Consider the following 16982-nt stretch of genomic DNA (forward strand, 5'->3'; position numbering starts at 1 on the left):
TTAGTACATGCATAACTCCACCATTATTGATACATTAAATTTGATATATAGCACGTGTTCATAAAAAAATCTGTATTATATTATATTATAACGCGGACACGGTGTTTGCTGAATGATTATTGATCGCACCTCCTCCTAGTGCATGGACTAACAAATCAATACCAGGATCACTTTTTGTATCTGGGTCAGTTGTTGAAACAATTTCCATAACATGCATATACGTTCACAGTAATAAAAGCAAACGCAATATCGCTCTTAAATAAAACCAAGTTGATTGATTCTCTGTATATATTCTATTTTATTTTCTCTGAATGTTCAAACAAACAGGTACGCCTATCAAGATCTATTACCTAACATTGATCACCTAGGATTTGGCCCGATTAACAAACATATCAATTATATCCTTTGGAAAAGAATCTCAGTGACTTCTACGGGAGTGTATTCGATTGGGATTTTAATGCATTGTTTTTAGTCTATGGATTTTAATGGATTGTATGGGATTTTGATTTTGTGCGGATTCTTGATGAAATGTCGTAGAGTTGATAGGATTTAGGTACAATGCTTCAAAATCCCATTGAATTTGATGGGATTTCAAAAAACTTAAAATACACTGAAGAATGCCACAAAATCCATCATTTTATGAAATGAAAAAAAATCCATCAGCATTTGAATACCATCAGATTTTAATGGATTTTAAACAATCCCAATTGAATACCATCGGATTTTAAAGCATAATTTAAAATCCCAATTGAATACCACCAGATTTTGTGGCATAATTTAAAATCCCAATTGAATACCTCAAGATTTTAATGGAATTTAAACAATCCCAATCGAATACCCTCGTAATTCATGAATGCAAAAAAATCCTTTAAAATCCCAATCCAATACACCCCTCCTAAAGTGGTAATAACAAGTACACACTGTGAAAGGGATATAACTCGGGGGTTTCGATCCCGCAGCCCGCAGGTGATTGCAGGGATGCATCGTCTTTTTTTAAGGAATATCCACGATTATAACAGATTTTTAATATGTTCAGTATTTTATAAAATTATTTTGTATTTTATAATTATTAGACAGATAAAATAATCTAGTTTAATGGTTAAAAATATTGAACTAGCACCCTGAAACGAGTTTATAATTATTCGACATATAAAATAATCTATTTTAATGATTAAAAATGTTGAACTAGCACCCCTCACTACAAATAAATAGGACAAAACCGACCGTCAAAAACAGTCGGTTACGATCTAAAACGGTCGGTTTTACATCTAAAACCGACCAGAACAGGTGGTCAGTTTTAACCTGGTCGGTTATGGCACATTGGTCGGGTTTAAGGCCTAAAACCGACCGTCTTGGTGGTCGGTTTTCCCGGTTGCAAAAACTTGCTGCTCCGGGTCCTTTGGAGCCACGTGGACGCAACCGCCACGTGTAAACTTATAACCGGCCATTGTCGATCGGTTATAATGTTTGACCAATTGATCAAAAATTTTGAAGGGCATTATAACCGATCGATCGTGGTCGGTTATAAAAGTTTGACCAGAAAAGTCAAATTTTTGGAGCTCATTATAACTGACCGACGGTGGTCGGTTATAATAGTTTGACCAAATACGGTGGTCAATTTTTGGAGCATATCAGAATCGATTGATGGGTGGTCGGTTATATATGTTGGTCGGGTATAGAGCAGTAAGCAGCATAGGTGTGTAAAATCGACCACGCATAACCAAGCGTCAAAGGTGGTTGGTTAACGAGCAGAATGCCTTGCAGGGGTTAATACCGACCAGTCATGGCATCCACAATAGGTCCCGGTAGAAGCTCGCGAATTGCTAGAGGCAACAAATTTTGAAGAAAAATATGACAATCATGCGATTTAAATGAAAAAACTTACACTCCTTAGCATTTCAACAACGAGATATAACTGAGACATAACCATCTGGAAATTTCAACGACTCAATTCACTGACATAGAAGTTTGAGTTGTTTCCTATTAAGAGAGTACAGTGCTTTTGGTTTTTATACCATTTTCATCAATCCACAAATGAGGCAACACACCAAAGTGTTTGCAATCCGAGCTTGCCTTGTGGTGATCTTTGGACTTCTTACCATTCACAATGGTAAAAAATATGTTCTCAAACACATTTTTTTCGGTATGCATGATATCAATGGAATGTCGCAAACTATGTAAAGACTAATAAGGGAGCTTATAGAACAATGAGCATGAGTCCAATGATGCTCAACCCCATATCCAGCACTTCTTATCTTTTTGTTAGTCTTTCCGGGTGGTGGAAAGTCTATGCTATGAATCCAAGTCTTAACTTCCTCCTCGGATAAGCGTCCACGCCACAATCTTCTTTCCGAATGGTCAAACAAGCAACTCTTCTTACGCAATGGATCATTGGGTTCAAGAAAAATTCGGTTAGTGCCATGAAAAGAACATTTCCCAGAATGTTTTAACAGAAACCCCTGTACACTTCCCAGACACACTGGACATGCCAACTTTCCTTTCCCCAACCAACACTTATCATACTCATGGCAGAAAAATCACCGATGGTCCACATAAGAACCGCTCTCATGGTAAAATTTTGTTTCAGAAATTGGTCATATGTTTGCACTCCGGTATACCATAACGTCTTCAATTCATCAATGAGAGGTCTAAAATATATATTAATATTTTTCCTAATACTCTCCGGACCCGGTATAATATCCGTCAAAAACATATACGGTGTCATCATACACATGGAAGGCTGAAGATTATACACAACAATTACCACGGGGCACACACTATATGTTTTGTTACCTGTATTCCCAAACGGGTTGAAACCATCGGTCGCAAAACCAAGTCTTATATTACGAATTTCTTGAGCAAATGATGGATATCGGAGGTCAAATTTCTTTCATTCGTCTCCATCCGCAGGGTGACAAATTTCTTCTTCATTGACCTCTCGATTTTTGTAATGCCTCATATGGTCGGATGTATGTGCCGACATTAGGGGTGAGCATTCGGTCGGTCCGGTCCAAAACCGGACCGAACCGAATAGACTGAGGACCGAAGTTTTAATTTTTTTCGGACCGAACCGGACCGAAGTTTTATAATGGACCGGACCGGACCGAACCAAAATAATTCGGTTCGGTCCGGTCCGGACCGAAAGAACCGAAATTATTTTTAAAATAAAAAATTATATTATAAATAAAACTAAAATTCATCTTTTATTTTAAAATTTTCATATTAATTAATCACCCCCAATTCATTAAACATAGATATAATTAAATTTACAAATTAGATATTATAATTATAACATATAAGATATATAATATAAATATTAATTAAAATCATATATATTTCGGTCTATTCGGTCCGGACCGAAATATTTTTTTACCGACCGGACCGGACCGAACTTTATTTCGGTCTATTCGGTCCGGACCGAATGGACCGAATTTTCAGAAAATTAGGACCGAACCGAACCGAATTTACACGGTTCGGTTCGGTTTTTCGGTTCCGGTTCGGTTTTGCTCACCCCTAGCCGACATATATAACCGTTGTAGTCGGGGAATCAAAGGAAAATGTCTTAAAATTTTTCTCGGAATTTTCTTACCATTCTTTCTTGATTTATCCAAATATCGATTACAACTATATATATCACACAAAATTTTATCTTGTCATCTCCATAAAATATCATACAATCATTCTCGCACACATCAATTTTTTCAAATCCACCTTTAAACTTTTCATAACCTTTTTCACCTCATAATAAGACTCGGGTAATGTGTGCTTTTTTGGTAAAACGTCCATAATGATCTTAATCAAACTGTTGAAAGCTTTGTCACTACAATTAGACGCATTCTTGAACTCCAACAATTTTGCGGTAAAACTTAATTTTGTATATTTTGTGCAACCGGAATAAATAGGAGCACCATTTTCAGCAATTACCTCATAGATTTTTTTAGCACTATCATTAGGAGCTTTTTCAACATTAGTAGTACCCTTGGTATCATAAAATTCATGATTCGAAACAGCAAAATCATGTAACATGGAGTTGATATCAACTAGATCATCTACTACCCTCCGACATTCTCGTGTTTCAAATGATTTTCGCTTGTTTCTTTTTTACAAAACCTCTCCGAGCAAAGTCCATACCGTATAACTCTACATCATACCCTCGGATACGAAATGAAACCGAACATCACCTACCCCTAACCAATTCAAATTTTTGCAAAGCTTATAAGGACATTTCATCATACATCCCTCCATTTTCAAGCTTGCAAATTTCAAAAATTCCTCTAGATCTTCTCTATATTCTAGATTTAGAATAATTTTATCTCGTTGCAACCGATTACTAATCCAACTCCGATCAATATTTGTCATCTACATAAATACACACACACATACCTATGAACATAACATATACATATTACAAATTATAGGTAAAATTATCCACTAAAAATTTATAAATATTTTAAATTATATGAAATAGAATAAATCAATTATTTATAAATAATCAAAATCATAATATATTATTTTGTCCGATTTGTATATTATAATATGATAATCATTTTTTCATCAATTTGCAAAGAAAATTATTATAATATATATGTGTGCCGGTTGTAAATAAGTTCACGTAAAATAAATCAGCCAAGCACCTGTATATATGTTAAAGTAAAATGAAATTATATCATTCTGCTTAAAACGAATCAATTGTAATTCTAGTTTGAAGTTCAAAATTATAAGTAACGAACAGCAGCACTTTTCTCAAAATAAAGAAAAAGAAAAGGTTAACAATAATTTTATATACATTGATTTTCTAGTTAGGTGCGTACACTGAATATGCTGGATGTTCAATAAGAAACTTCGGAGCCCTAGGACCAAGAACAACACGTCAACGCCGTTTGAATTAGTAAATCATGGAAGTTTTGGTAAGGACTCTTTTCCTATACTTATGATTCCACGGTTTTATAAAGGTGGTGTTTGGGAAATCCTTAAAAATTGGGCTTTTCGGCTTATAAGTTAGAATCATTTATTTGTATCGTTTGTGTAAAAAGTTAATAAGCACTTAAAAGAAGTTAAGAATGTTAGGTTTTGTTTCATCACTTCCGCTTATTCACCAAACACTTTAATCACTTATAAATTTTTAATTTGCTTCTGACTTCTGCTTCACTAAGTAAAAAAACACTTATTTTAAACCCACCCAAATGGTCCCAAAGTAAATCAGATATGTTAAACTAAAATAAAATTGTAACGAAAAACGAATCAACTGTATTTTTAATTTGAAATATAAATTATAGAGTAAGTTAACAACAACTCTCTAAAAAAGGGGGGCAAAAATTAACTAGTTTATGCACTAGCACATAGTATTCATTTTGCATACATTGAAAATACTAGCTGTTCAATATAAAACGTCGGAGCCGAGGACCGTGACGTCAACGCCGTTTGAATTAAATCGTGGAAGTTTTGGTAAGAACTCTTTTCCTACGTATGATACGAACAGGTTTAAGAACATATAACGCGACTTTGTATGTTGAAATCATTTTAATAAAATACTTATATTCTACTAGTAAACTTCCACGATGAAGAAAAAGGTGGAGGCTCTAATAAACTTCCGTACCTACCTCAGGCCCCAGGATGACCCTCAAATCGCACTGGTGCACAACGCGGGCTCCCCAGTTATGTTCTACAATACTTCCTCGATCGCGGTCAATACTCAATAGTATATACATTGGAGGACGGGGAGCGACACAAATTCTAATACTTCAATAAAATATAATTCTGTAGTTTATTTTTATAATTATAATTTTCTAAGTAAAACTATAATATTTATATTTTTATAAAAAAAATTAAAAATAAATTATATAATTATATTTTATAAGATTTTTAAAACACGTGTTGTGTAGTGAAAAAAAAACGTATATAATTAAATGGGACGATAGGACTGAGGGAGTATAACATGCACCATGCATGTGACTGTGAGCGACTATTAAATTTTCTTATTTGTAAGTAGCGACTCTAGAAAGATTCGCACAAGGTCATATATATATATTGCATGCACTATCTTTTTTTGTAACTTTACTTTTGTAAGTCTAGCGAAATTGGATGATTCTTCCCACGTGATTTTTTGGCTTCATATAATATAGACCTAAAGATATATATGGCCGCTGTTTAACGAACCGAGCTGTTCGCGAACAAGCTCGAGCTCGGCTCGTTAAGAGCTCGTTCGGCTCGGCTCGTTAAGTTAACGAGCTCGAGCTCGAACACAAAAAATTGTTCGTTAAGTAAACGAGCTCGAGCCGAGCTTTTAGTATGTTCGGCTCGAGCTCGGCTCGAGCTCGACTCGAGCTCGGCTCGAGCTCGACTCGAGCTCGCTCGGCTCGTTAAAGCTCGAAAAAATGCAAAATTTTTGGGTTTTTTTTTATAATTTATATATGTTATTGAACTCAGAATTCAACATATAATTATAATATATATATATATATATATATATATATATATTTTAGTGATGTAACCAAAATTTCGGAAAATAATAATTTTATATGGTTTGCTATTTTAACAGTCAAGTAAAAGGTTAACTAGTACCGCTAACTAGTGTTTAATCCTAATATAGTGTTTCAATATTTTAAAAAATATTTCTTACCGATCCAACCGTATGGATGTTAACATATATACATTTTAGTGATATAAACAAAGTTTCAAAAAAATTAAAATTATTTGGTTAGCTATTTTAAGAGTCAACTAGCGGTTTGTCTTTAATTTTTTCTGGCTCGGCTCGACTCGACTCGACTCGGCTTGTATTTGTTCGCGAACAAGCTCGTGTTCGGCTCGTTAGTTAACGAGCCGAGCTTGAACACAATTTTTGTTCGATAAAAAAGCTCGGCTCGGTTCGACTCGTCAGAAAAAAAATTAAAACTCGGCTCGGCTCGGTTCGTGAACAGCCCTATATATGGGTCTTGTGGTCTTTTAACACTACTTCAAAACCCTATAAATAAACCCCCTTGTTGATGTACAATTCATATCAATCCACAGGGAAACAACAACAATGAAGACTGCCTTGCATTTTCTCTTCTTTCTTTCTGTCGTCACAATCTGTTCTTCTTTAGAATTAGAATGGCTTGAGTCCCCTAATCCTACTGGTTTCCTTAGATGCCTTAGATCAAGCACAACAGATCATATTAATCAGCTCACCTTCACCTCTGCTAATTCCTCCTACACTGATATCTACTCTTTCTCCGCCAGAAACCCAAGATTTCTTAATGCATCCGGCCGGCTTAGCCCCGCTGTCATCGTCACTCCTTCAGCCGAATCACAAGTCCAAGCTGTGGTCATTTGCGCGAGGAAAAATGACATGCAGATCCGAACAAGAAGCGGAGGTCATGACTTCGAGGGTCTTTCGTATAGTAGCACGTATACTCGTCCATTCGTGCTACTTGACATGATCAATCTTCGGTCTGTCATAGCCGATCCGGTAGCAAAGACCGCAATTGTGCAAGCAGGAGCGACTCTGGGAGAGGTCTATTACTGGATCAACCGAGCAAGCGGCACTCTGGCTTTTCCAGCCGGGGTTTGGTCCACTGTTGGCGCCACTGGACTTATTTGCGGTGGCGGATACGGTCCTTTACGACGAAAGTATGGTTTCGCAGCTGATAATGTGCTGGATGCACGTATTGTTGACGTGCGTGGCAATATTCTTGACAGAAAAGGAATGGGAGAAGATCTCTTCTGGGCCATTCGTGGGGGGAGTTGTTCTAGCTTCGGAGTCATTTTGTCGTGGAAGCTAAATTTAGTCGATGTACCATCGAAACTTACGATATTTACGGTGACTAGGGAAGAAAGGCAGACTGAAATTATGTATCCGTTCCAAACAATTGCTCCGGTTCTTCCCAATGAATTGGACATCAGGTGCCGAATCAGTACAGTCAGAAACAACGCGAGTACTCGAGCCGATGGTCTCGTAGTTCAACTCGGCTTTACTGGCTCATACCTCGGTTCAGCTGAGGAAGCTCTCGCCATTTTCGATTCCAGGCTGCCGCAACTAAGAATACAGAGATCCGAGCTCCAAGAAGTGACATGGATCGAAGCTTTAATGCAGTCTTCATTCTTCCCCTTCTTCTCCGCCAACTACACTCCCGAGAATTTCCTCGACAGAACATTCCTAGCCGATATTCCCACCAAAGCCAAGTCCGACTTTGTCCGATCCCCGATCTCCGTTCCAGGCCTTAACGGCTTATGGGACAAGCTTCTTGAAGTTGGAGAAGGGGAGACCACGGTTATCTTCACTCCATACGGAGGAGTACTCGACAGCTACCCGGAATCAACCATTCCATTCCCGAACAGAGCCGGAACATTGTTCATGATCTACGCGAGAGTGCTTTGGGTCGGAAACACTACACAGAAACTCGAATGGATTCGAAGCTTACATGACTACCTGACTCCATATGTCTCAAGCAACCCGCGAAGAGCTTATTATAATTACGACGATCTGGATCTCGGTGCGAATCCTGCAACTGGAATGATCAGCAACATTGCTGCACGTAGATGGGGGAGAAGCTACTTCAACAACAACTTCAATAGATTGATTGCGATCAAGACATTGGTTGATCCTGTTAACTTCTTCAGACATGAGCAAACCGTGCCTACGTTTTCACTCATACAAGACATGTGATCCACACGCACGTGCTGATTTCTTCGTTATAATCACTCGAGATTAATAATTATTAGAATTAAGCTACGGCATGGCTGCATGCATGTCTAGCTAGTAGCTAGATCGTTTTTGTTGCTTTTCTGTATCTGCTTTGGATCATTATGTTGGGTTTTTTTTTTTTTTTTTTTTTTTTGAATAAGGATCATTATGTTGGTTGATGAATGATGATCCTTCACCTTTAATTTCAAATAATGTAATTTTTCGTCCTCAATTATTACATGCACACCCCTCATTTCAATCTCTGCGCATAGTACTGTTTCTTTTACCTTTTTTTACTTTTTAATGTTTAATAACCGGGTCAAGTGTCAATAAAATTATTAGTAGTTTGGTTACCTGCTCGATTCTTTAAAATAGTTGTTTTTTTGGCGGTGCATGATCACCTCCACTCTTTATTACTCGCTATATTATTCTAGAGGGCAGTTGGCTATTAAATATTCTGAATTACTTATAGTTTGTTTTAACTTTATATATGAATCTAGTTCAGCTCGTACATGCAGCACTTTTATTAAAGTTTAGCGCGCAAGTAGATGCGAGTATATAAAGTTTTTTCTTATTTCAAGGTCAGACAATTCTTTTTAAATTAACGCGGAAAAATTGCACTACTGAATATGTAAATTAATTGGGCATGTCAGGAATATATGCCAAGGGTGGCAATTCTTTACCCAAAATCCATTATGCCAAACTCCAACCATAAATCCAAATTTGGATCATCAAATGATCCAAATTTATGGCGGGATCTAAATCCTATTCCAACCATTTGATCCAAATATAGATCCAAATTCATCCATCCTTAAAATATTTATATCCTTTGATTTTAAATATTTTAGAAAATGATTAACTAATTTCATCGTTAATTATAATAATATAATTAATGACTAGATAAAGATAAAATATTACAAAATAATTTGAAAAAGTTAAACGGTACATAAAAATAAATAAATTAATAATATTAAAATATTGCATTAAAATATTAATTCTCAGAATTAGTATACTTTTCCCCACAAATGCTCAATTAGTGCATTTCGAAGTTCAAGATGGACAATATTTATCTTTGATTTTTCTGTATCGATTGATAAACTGTTGAAATTTTATGTATTTTGAAATTTTATTTATTTTGAAATTTTATTTTATAATTAATCGTTGTTTTATTTATATTCTAATCTTAATTAATCTATCTTTAATAACATTAATTAACAAAATCATCAAATAATAAAAGTATAATATTTTAATGTTAAAAAATTTGGATCAGTGAATAGTAGTGATCCAAATTTGGACCAGTACTATTCACTGATCCAAATTTGGATCACTTTTTAGTCCACGGTTGGAGCGATTTGGGACAGAACTGCCCCAAAATTGGATTTTTGGATCACGGTTGGAGATGCCCTTATAAGAGCCAGTTTAGTGCAACTTCTATATATATATAAGCTGCATTCAGGTATTTATGTTTGTTTATATATGCTATTTTAATCCAGAATTAATTCAGATTCACAATATTCAAGCAAATTTGAGTTATCAATTACTTTAATATCGTACAATTTTTTTTAATAAATACATGTATTTTTTTTAACGTAGGAACCCGCAGCCGCTACCCTTCGGGTGCGCACCGGGTAAACCCACGAGCCCCTGAACTCATATATTTTTTGTTAGTTGTATGTATTTTATATTCATATTCGAAAGTATATTTTCCTATTTTTTTTTATCAAAATTTGGAATTCAGTTTAAGTGAATTACGCAAACAGCTAGAGATGTTCAAACTCAATATGAAAAAATTGAATTTGAACCTATAACAAATATAAGTGCTTTAACTTATTTAAATGTAATTCAAACTTTCCCCTGACAAAAAAAAAGTAATTCAAACTTTCTAAAAACCGGGTAAGAGAAAAAATAACTTGTTTTTTAATCGCTAACAAAATTTTAAAAATTTGAAATGAACAAGGATGACAATTGACAAGTCTCCCATTTCCAGTGATTTTGTAGAGAAATCTCAACTTGGCGCGCCGAGAGAGTTTAGATCGAGTATTTATAGGTGTGCTGGGCTGGATAAAAGTTTCAGATATATACCACCAGCTGCGAGGACTAGCAACCCTCGCTGATTTCATAGGTTGTTTCATCTTGTGTAGTGATAGAGCCACTTGTGTTGGGATGTTACTATTATTTAATAAAATCTAAAATGCCATATCCGTATATATTTCTGGCCTCTAGCTTCTGCCTTCAAAATTTTAGTACACAAAAAGTATAAGACCTAATAAAATATAATTTCCATCCTTACTGTAGTTAGATAACAGAAGACTTATTCTTACAAGATTGTAGTCAAGGAGACTTTCACAAGTTATCACATACATATACACGATGTCACGATGTCATCTCTGCATAATTCATCCAAATATGCAAACAACGTTACAACGTAGCCCAGAAAAAGTCAAAGAGTCCTGTATATTAACAATTATTGACAGGGGTACCAGAAACACCCTCAACTAGTTACAGTATTATAAATTATTACTGGTTGGTGGATTGGCCAGGGTACATTCAACCAGCTCCCGGCACAAACGAAAGTAATCTGATGAAACACGAATTTATTTATGTGGGGATTGATGTACTAGATATGGTTACAACTAATCTGATAATAACATATGAGCAAATTTGGGACTTTTAATCCATTATAACTTTGTTGATAAATTGATAATCGTACAAGAAATCCAAATCCAAGTGTTATCGTTGGCAAGTTTGCATGGAATACCGATCGACCAGTTGCTCATCTTCTTCTCGATGATGCTCACCTTTGGGTGCAGTTGATTGATACATTTGTTTTGTGATGCAAATTAAACTTTCATAGGAACAAAACAAAACAACTTCTATTTTTTTTTATTTTCAAAAAAATAATTTCTATTTATTTTACGATGGATTTAATTTCTTCGAAAGCAAATTAGAGACGCTATTCATCTCTAAACTATATAATTTTTCCAAAGATTCTCCGTATCTCTACAATGCCTAGAAGCAGTAGGATCACAGACAACTATAAATGATTCACAAACCCAGCTTCGATTGTAATATCAAATGGCTTTTTAGTTGTCAAAAATAAATATTTTGAATCCAATTCTGTTATTATCTCGATATAATTCGTCAGATCAAAAAGTGAATTAAATTTGATATTTTTAGATTAATTCGAATGTCTTCAAGTCTGTTTCATCCTATTCAAATTATTGGTTTATTTTTTACTCTTTATAGTCGAATTGAAACATAATACTTTTTTCAATATTTAAAAAACTAAAAATAAATATTAAAAAAAATATTAAATATACTTTTCGTTCATATTTTTTTGCAATAAGTTATAGTGATGTTATATATTATATACAAATCTTAATTACAAGATAATAAACTTAATTAGAAAAGGTCAAAATCAACTGGTAATATCAAAGTGGTAATGTATCTCGGGCACAAAGATTGTCACATATGTACTCTAGAGCATGCATAAAATTTTGAGAATGATTTACACGAATAAAATGTATTCATAGAGTATTCTAATTTACCACGTATCATCCATGTTAGAAGTAAAAACAAACGTATCAACAATATCAACCATAGCTTCTAATCATTTCTCACTAAAAATACAACTATATATAGCGACTATTAACATAAGGTTGAAAATCATAACATACCACAAACAAACAAATCATAGACATGAAGGAAACCAGTTTTTCCATAACTTATTCTTCACTTGTTTTCCTCGTATCAGTTCTTCTGCTCCTTCCTTTGTCAACTGCCGAAGATTATCCTGGCCAGGCATTCATCGAGTGCCTCATTTTTCGAACTAATGCATCAGTTACGAATGTCACGTACACCCCTAACAATGCTTCTTACGAGCCCATATACGAATTCTCTCTGAGAAATCCCCGGTTTAATAACTCCGACAGGCTGAAGCCTCAAGTCATTGTCACGCCAGTATCCGAATCCCAAGTCCAAGCCGTGGTTCGATGCGCGCAGCAGAACCACTTGAGGATTCGGACTAGGAGTGGTGGCCATGATTTTGAGGGTCTTTCGTATAGTAGCACGTATGATATTCCGTTTGTGTTACTCGATATGATTAATCTTCGAAATGTTAGTGTTAATGCTACGGCTAGAACAGCCACGATTGGCGCTGGTGCTACGCTGGGTGAAGTTTACTACTGGATTTACAGAGCAAGCGGTACGCTTGCGTTCCCTGCTGGTGTCTGGTCTACTGTGGGAGCTACTGGACTTATTTGTGGTGGCGGATATGGTGTGCTGCGTCGTAAATATGGTTTCGCTGCAGACAATGTCCTCAACGTTCGGATTGTCGATGTTTATGGAAACATTCTTGATAGAGAATCAATGGGTGAAGATCTTTTTTGGGCTCTTAGAGGCGGTAGTTGTTCCAGCTTCGGTGTTGTTTTGTCATGGGAGCTCAATTTAGTTGAAGTTCCTCAAACAGTTGCGATTTTCAATATTTTTCGAACATTAGAACAGAACGCTACGCAAATGATCCTTCCGTTTCAAACAGTTGCGCGGAACCTACCTTATGAAGTTGATCTTAGAGTCCGTATTAGTACAATTTTAAGCAACACGAGTGCTCGACCCGATAACAAAACAGTTCAGCTAACATTCACAAGTGTATATCTTGGTCCAGCAGATGAACTATATCGGATCGTTAATACAAGTCTACCCGAGATAGGGCTATTGAGATCAGACGTTCAAGATGTCACTTGGATTCAAGCTGTAATGATTGGCTCATTTTTTCCCCTATTCGACGAAGCTCCCACTCCGGAAGATTTGCTTGACAGAACATTCTTAGCTGATATTCCTACTAAAGCAAAATCGGATTTCGTGAGAGCGCCTATTTCAGAACAGGGCATAAATGGGCTGTGGGATAAGCTTCTAGAGGTTGAACCGGGCGACACAACCGTTATCTTTACACCATACGGAGGAGTTCTGGACGAGTATCCGGAATCAGCTATTCCATTCCCGAATAGGAATGGAACATTGTACATGGTTTACATGAGGGTGCTTTGGGTTGGGAACACAACACAGAAACTTGAATGGATTAGAAGCTTATACGAATACTTGAGGCCTTATGTTTCGAGCAATCCACGAAGAGCGTATTATAACTATAATGATCTTGATCTGGGATTGAACAATGCAATAGGTCCAATCAACTATTTCAATGCTAGTAGATGGGGAAGATCCTACTTCAACAATAATTTTATGAGATTGGTTGCTGTGAAGACGCAGGTTGATCCTCTAAACTTCTTCCGACACGAGCAAAGTATCCCTCCCTTTTCGCTCGCTATGTTCTCAGATATGTGATGCAGATGATAATATTCCAGATTCAATTACTAAATAAAACATATCGATTTCGACCATCACAATATCTACTTCATTCAGATCCAAATGCATCAGCGTTTCTTAACTAAGATTGCGCATAGATTATATAGGTGGTTTAGTTGACATTTAAATAACAGCAAGTTCAAATTTCTAGAAAATATATAAAATTAAGACTATTTGTCTATTTGTTTAACAAAAGTAAAGGAACCGTAATTTTCATGGAGTTGTGGTTGTGGATGCTCACAAAACATGAGAAACTAGTTACTCATTACGCCTTGTTACTTGCACTTAAACCAAACACAAATATTATCTGCTGATTTATTATGATTTGCAATAATAATTTCAAATTATATTGGAAACAACTTTCCATTTCCGTGGTTAATCAAACTAGCACTTAATGAATAATGATAACATTAAATCATTTCGCCATTAAGTAAATTAACCAGGAAGCACTCTTTAAATATATATAAATTAAAAGAAAAATGTACTCCAATATTCTGCCTCAGTTTGGACGACGGAAGTAGAAGCAATAAGAAATCATGAGAAATAACTTGAAAGTAGAAAATACTAGATTTTCTTTACAACTTCTACTTCTTTTCTACACATATTAATAACTTATATTTATTAATTTACTCCTCACTTTTACTTAAGTCACTTCTTTTAAGACAATCAGAACGATATTCTCAAAAAATTATTTAATAATTTCACAATATCATTACTTATTAATTAATTGTCTAATTTTATATCTTAAATTACATTATCCCAAAAATATCGTAAATATAGAAGTTTAAAAGAGAAAAGAGAACCGTGAGTTTTCAGTGCCAACTCTCTTTTTTCATATGTAGTTTTTCCTCGTCTTTCCTTCTTTTTTCAAAAAAAATTCGGCTGAATAGTGAGAAGAAGTTGATTTTTTAATATAATAAATAATGGATTCAAATGAGAAGCCGTCCTGAAATCAAAAGTTGCAGAGCGCACTTCTTCCAACACCTAAAGCCACCGTTGTTCATCAAGAATGTTCTATGTACAATAACTTCTGACGTAGAAATTAGGTCATGCAGTTAATAATATACTTACTCCCTCCGTCCCATCAGATAGTTTACATTCACTGTTTGCACGCATTTTGAGGCTCTTATAAAGGATATGTCAATAATATTTTTTAAAATTATTTTTTTCTGAATAAAAGTTTAGACATCAAACTTTTTTTCATGATTTTTTAAAAACAGTTATATATAATGTAAGTATACTTTATAAGAGTTTTAAAATGGGTGCCAAAAAGTAACGTAAAAAACCTGGTGGGACGGAGGGAGTATTATTTTAAAATTTTGGTTATATTTGTCGCGAAATATATTTTACGGATGATTTTATCTATACTTTGTATTAAAAAAAAACAAAGTAACAAGCACATGAAATTAAATATTTATTTGATGTTTTCCTTTCCTGAAATACGGAATATTTTGGCAAAGAAATATCTTTGAAAAATAGATCTAATGTTTTTTTTTTTTTTTTACAAGGATCTAATGCTTTCTTAATCCTTAATGTTTGGAAGTATACTAATGTTATTTTAATATTTTAACTCGGCCAATTCAACATTCTAATTATTCCAATTAGCCCTAATATCAAAAAAGATATATAACGGATGGACAAAAGTGACATTTCATGCTCGTGAGGTTTAAAAAGTTAAAATACACTGTATTCTTCGGTGATTAAAAAAACAAGCAAACTATTTTTAGAGGTTAAAAGTAATGAGCAAATTATATCTTCGTTAATAATTGTCAAGTTTAACCTGAATTACATACTGTACTGTATTTTGACTTCATATTGAAACATATCGAATATTTGGAAGGTTGAATTATCCGAGTTTAAATATTGAGGTGGTATCAGTAACACCATCAAACATTGAGGATTAATAGAAACATATATATAGTTTAAAAAGTAAGATAAATACTTGGAAAACGACTTCATTATTTTGAATGATGAAATAATCTAATCCCATTGTCCTCAAAGAAAATCTTGAATTGGATTCTAAATTAACATGTTACAGATTTTCATTATATTTTCTTGTCGTCAAACGATGGAAAATATTTTTTATAAATGTTTTTTCTGGAAATATTATTTTCAAACACATATTCTATCTCTCAAAAAAAAATATTTCAAGAATATATATTTTAAATCAAATTATATAATTTTTTGACAAACAGATAATATGATTAAGAGCATCTTCAAGGGAGATTTGTAACATAGTTATCTACAATCATTAGCTATACTCGTATTGTAAAAAAATTTCTAAGAGGGAAGACATGTGTTTCAAGGAGGTTATGTATAATTCTGATCAAGTAAAATTACACATAAAAAGTACATTGATTCAACAAATATAACAGATCAAATATGATTTTTTATATTTTTTTTACTAATTTGTGAATGATTGAAGTGTTTAAAATTTGGGTCCTGTTCCCTGACAACTGATTGTCAGGGAACAGTTATGTAACAATCTGTTTCTCAGCCGTTGGATCGACGATCCAACGGCTGAGACAAAAAGAAATTTTTTTAACGTTCCGCGCATATTATACGCGGATAGCTGGGGGCTCCGCGTTATTTTTACGCGGATACATCAGAGCTCCAAGATCCAAACACATCTCTCGCTGCAAGCTGTCCTGCGACACCAACTCGCCACCACCGATTGCGCCGCTGTTCAACCCCCAATCAATCGTGACTACAAGCTTTGAACCCACTTCATCCTTCTTTCAGCCCCATTACGTTACCCACAGCTCCAGCAATATATCACCGCCGCGAAATCAACGCAAACCACCGCCATTAACAGCCTCCGTTTTCAAGTAGTCAACCATAATCACATCAATATATACACACACGATTAACCCACTCCGGCTTCGTTTCTATCTCCGTCGCCAGCTCAGCGGCTCAGCAGTGATGGGCAAGAACAGAGGGTGAAGGGAGGTCGAAGTGT

At 35.0% G+C, this 16982-nt stretch overlaps 2 protein-coding genes across 2 annotated transcripts; both read left to right on the forward strand.

Moving 5' to 3' along the window:
* Positions 1 to 6981: 6981 nt before the first annotated feature.
* On the forward strand, positions 6982 to 8921 carry LOC108220517 (berberine bridge enzyme-like 25). Its single transcript, XM_017394310.2, has one exon. It carries the CDS (start codon positions 7022 to 7024, stop codon positions 8642 to 8644), a length of 1623 nt encoding a protein of 540 aa, XP_017249799.1. The 5' UTR covers positions 6982 to 7021; the 3' UTR covers positions 8645 to 8921.
* A 3420-nt stretch (positions 8922 to 12341) lies between these two features.
* Positions 12342 to 14243, forward strand: LOC108222166 (berberine bridge enzyme-like 8). The gene has a single exon (XM_017396071.2). The coding sequence runs from the start codon at positions 12362 to 12364 to the stop codon at positions 14000 to 14002; it is 1641 nt and encodes a 546-aa protein (XP_017251560.1). The 5' UTR covers positions 12342 to 12361; the 3' UTR covers positions 14003 to 14243.
* The last annotated feature ends 2739 nt before the right edge of the window (positions 14244 to 16982 follow it).

The sequence above is a fragment of the Daucus carota genome, chromosome 5, assembly GCF_001625215.2.
Source record: "Daucus carota subsp. sativus chromosome 5, DH1 v3.0, whole genome shotgun sequence".
NCBI lineage: Eukaryota > Viridiplantae > Streptophyta > Magnoliopsida > Apiales > Apiaceae > Daucus > Daucus carota.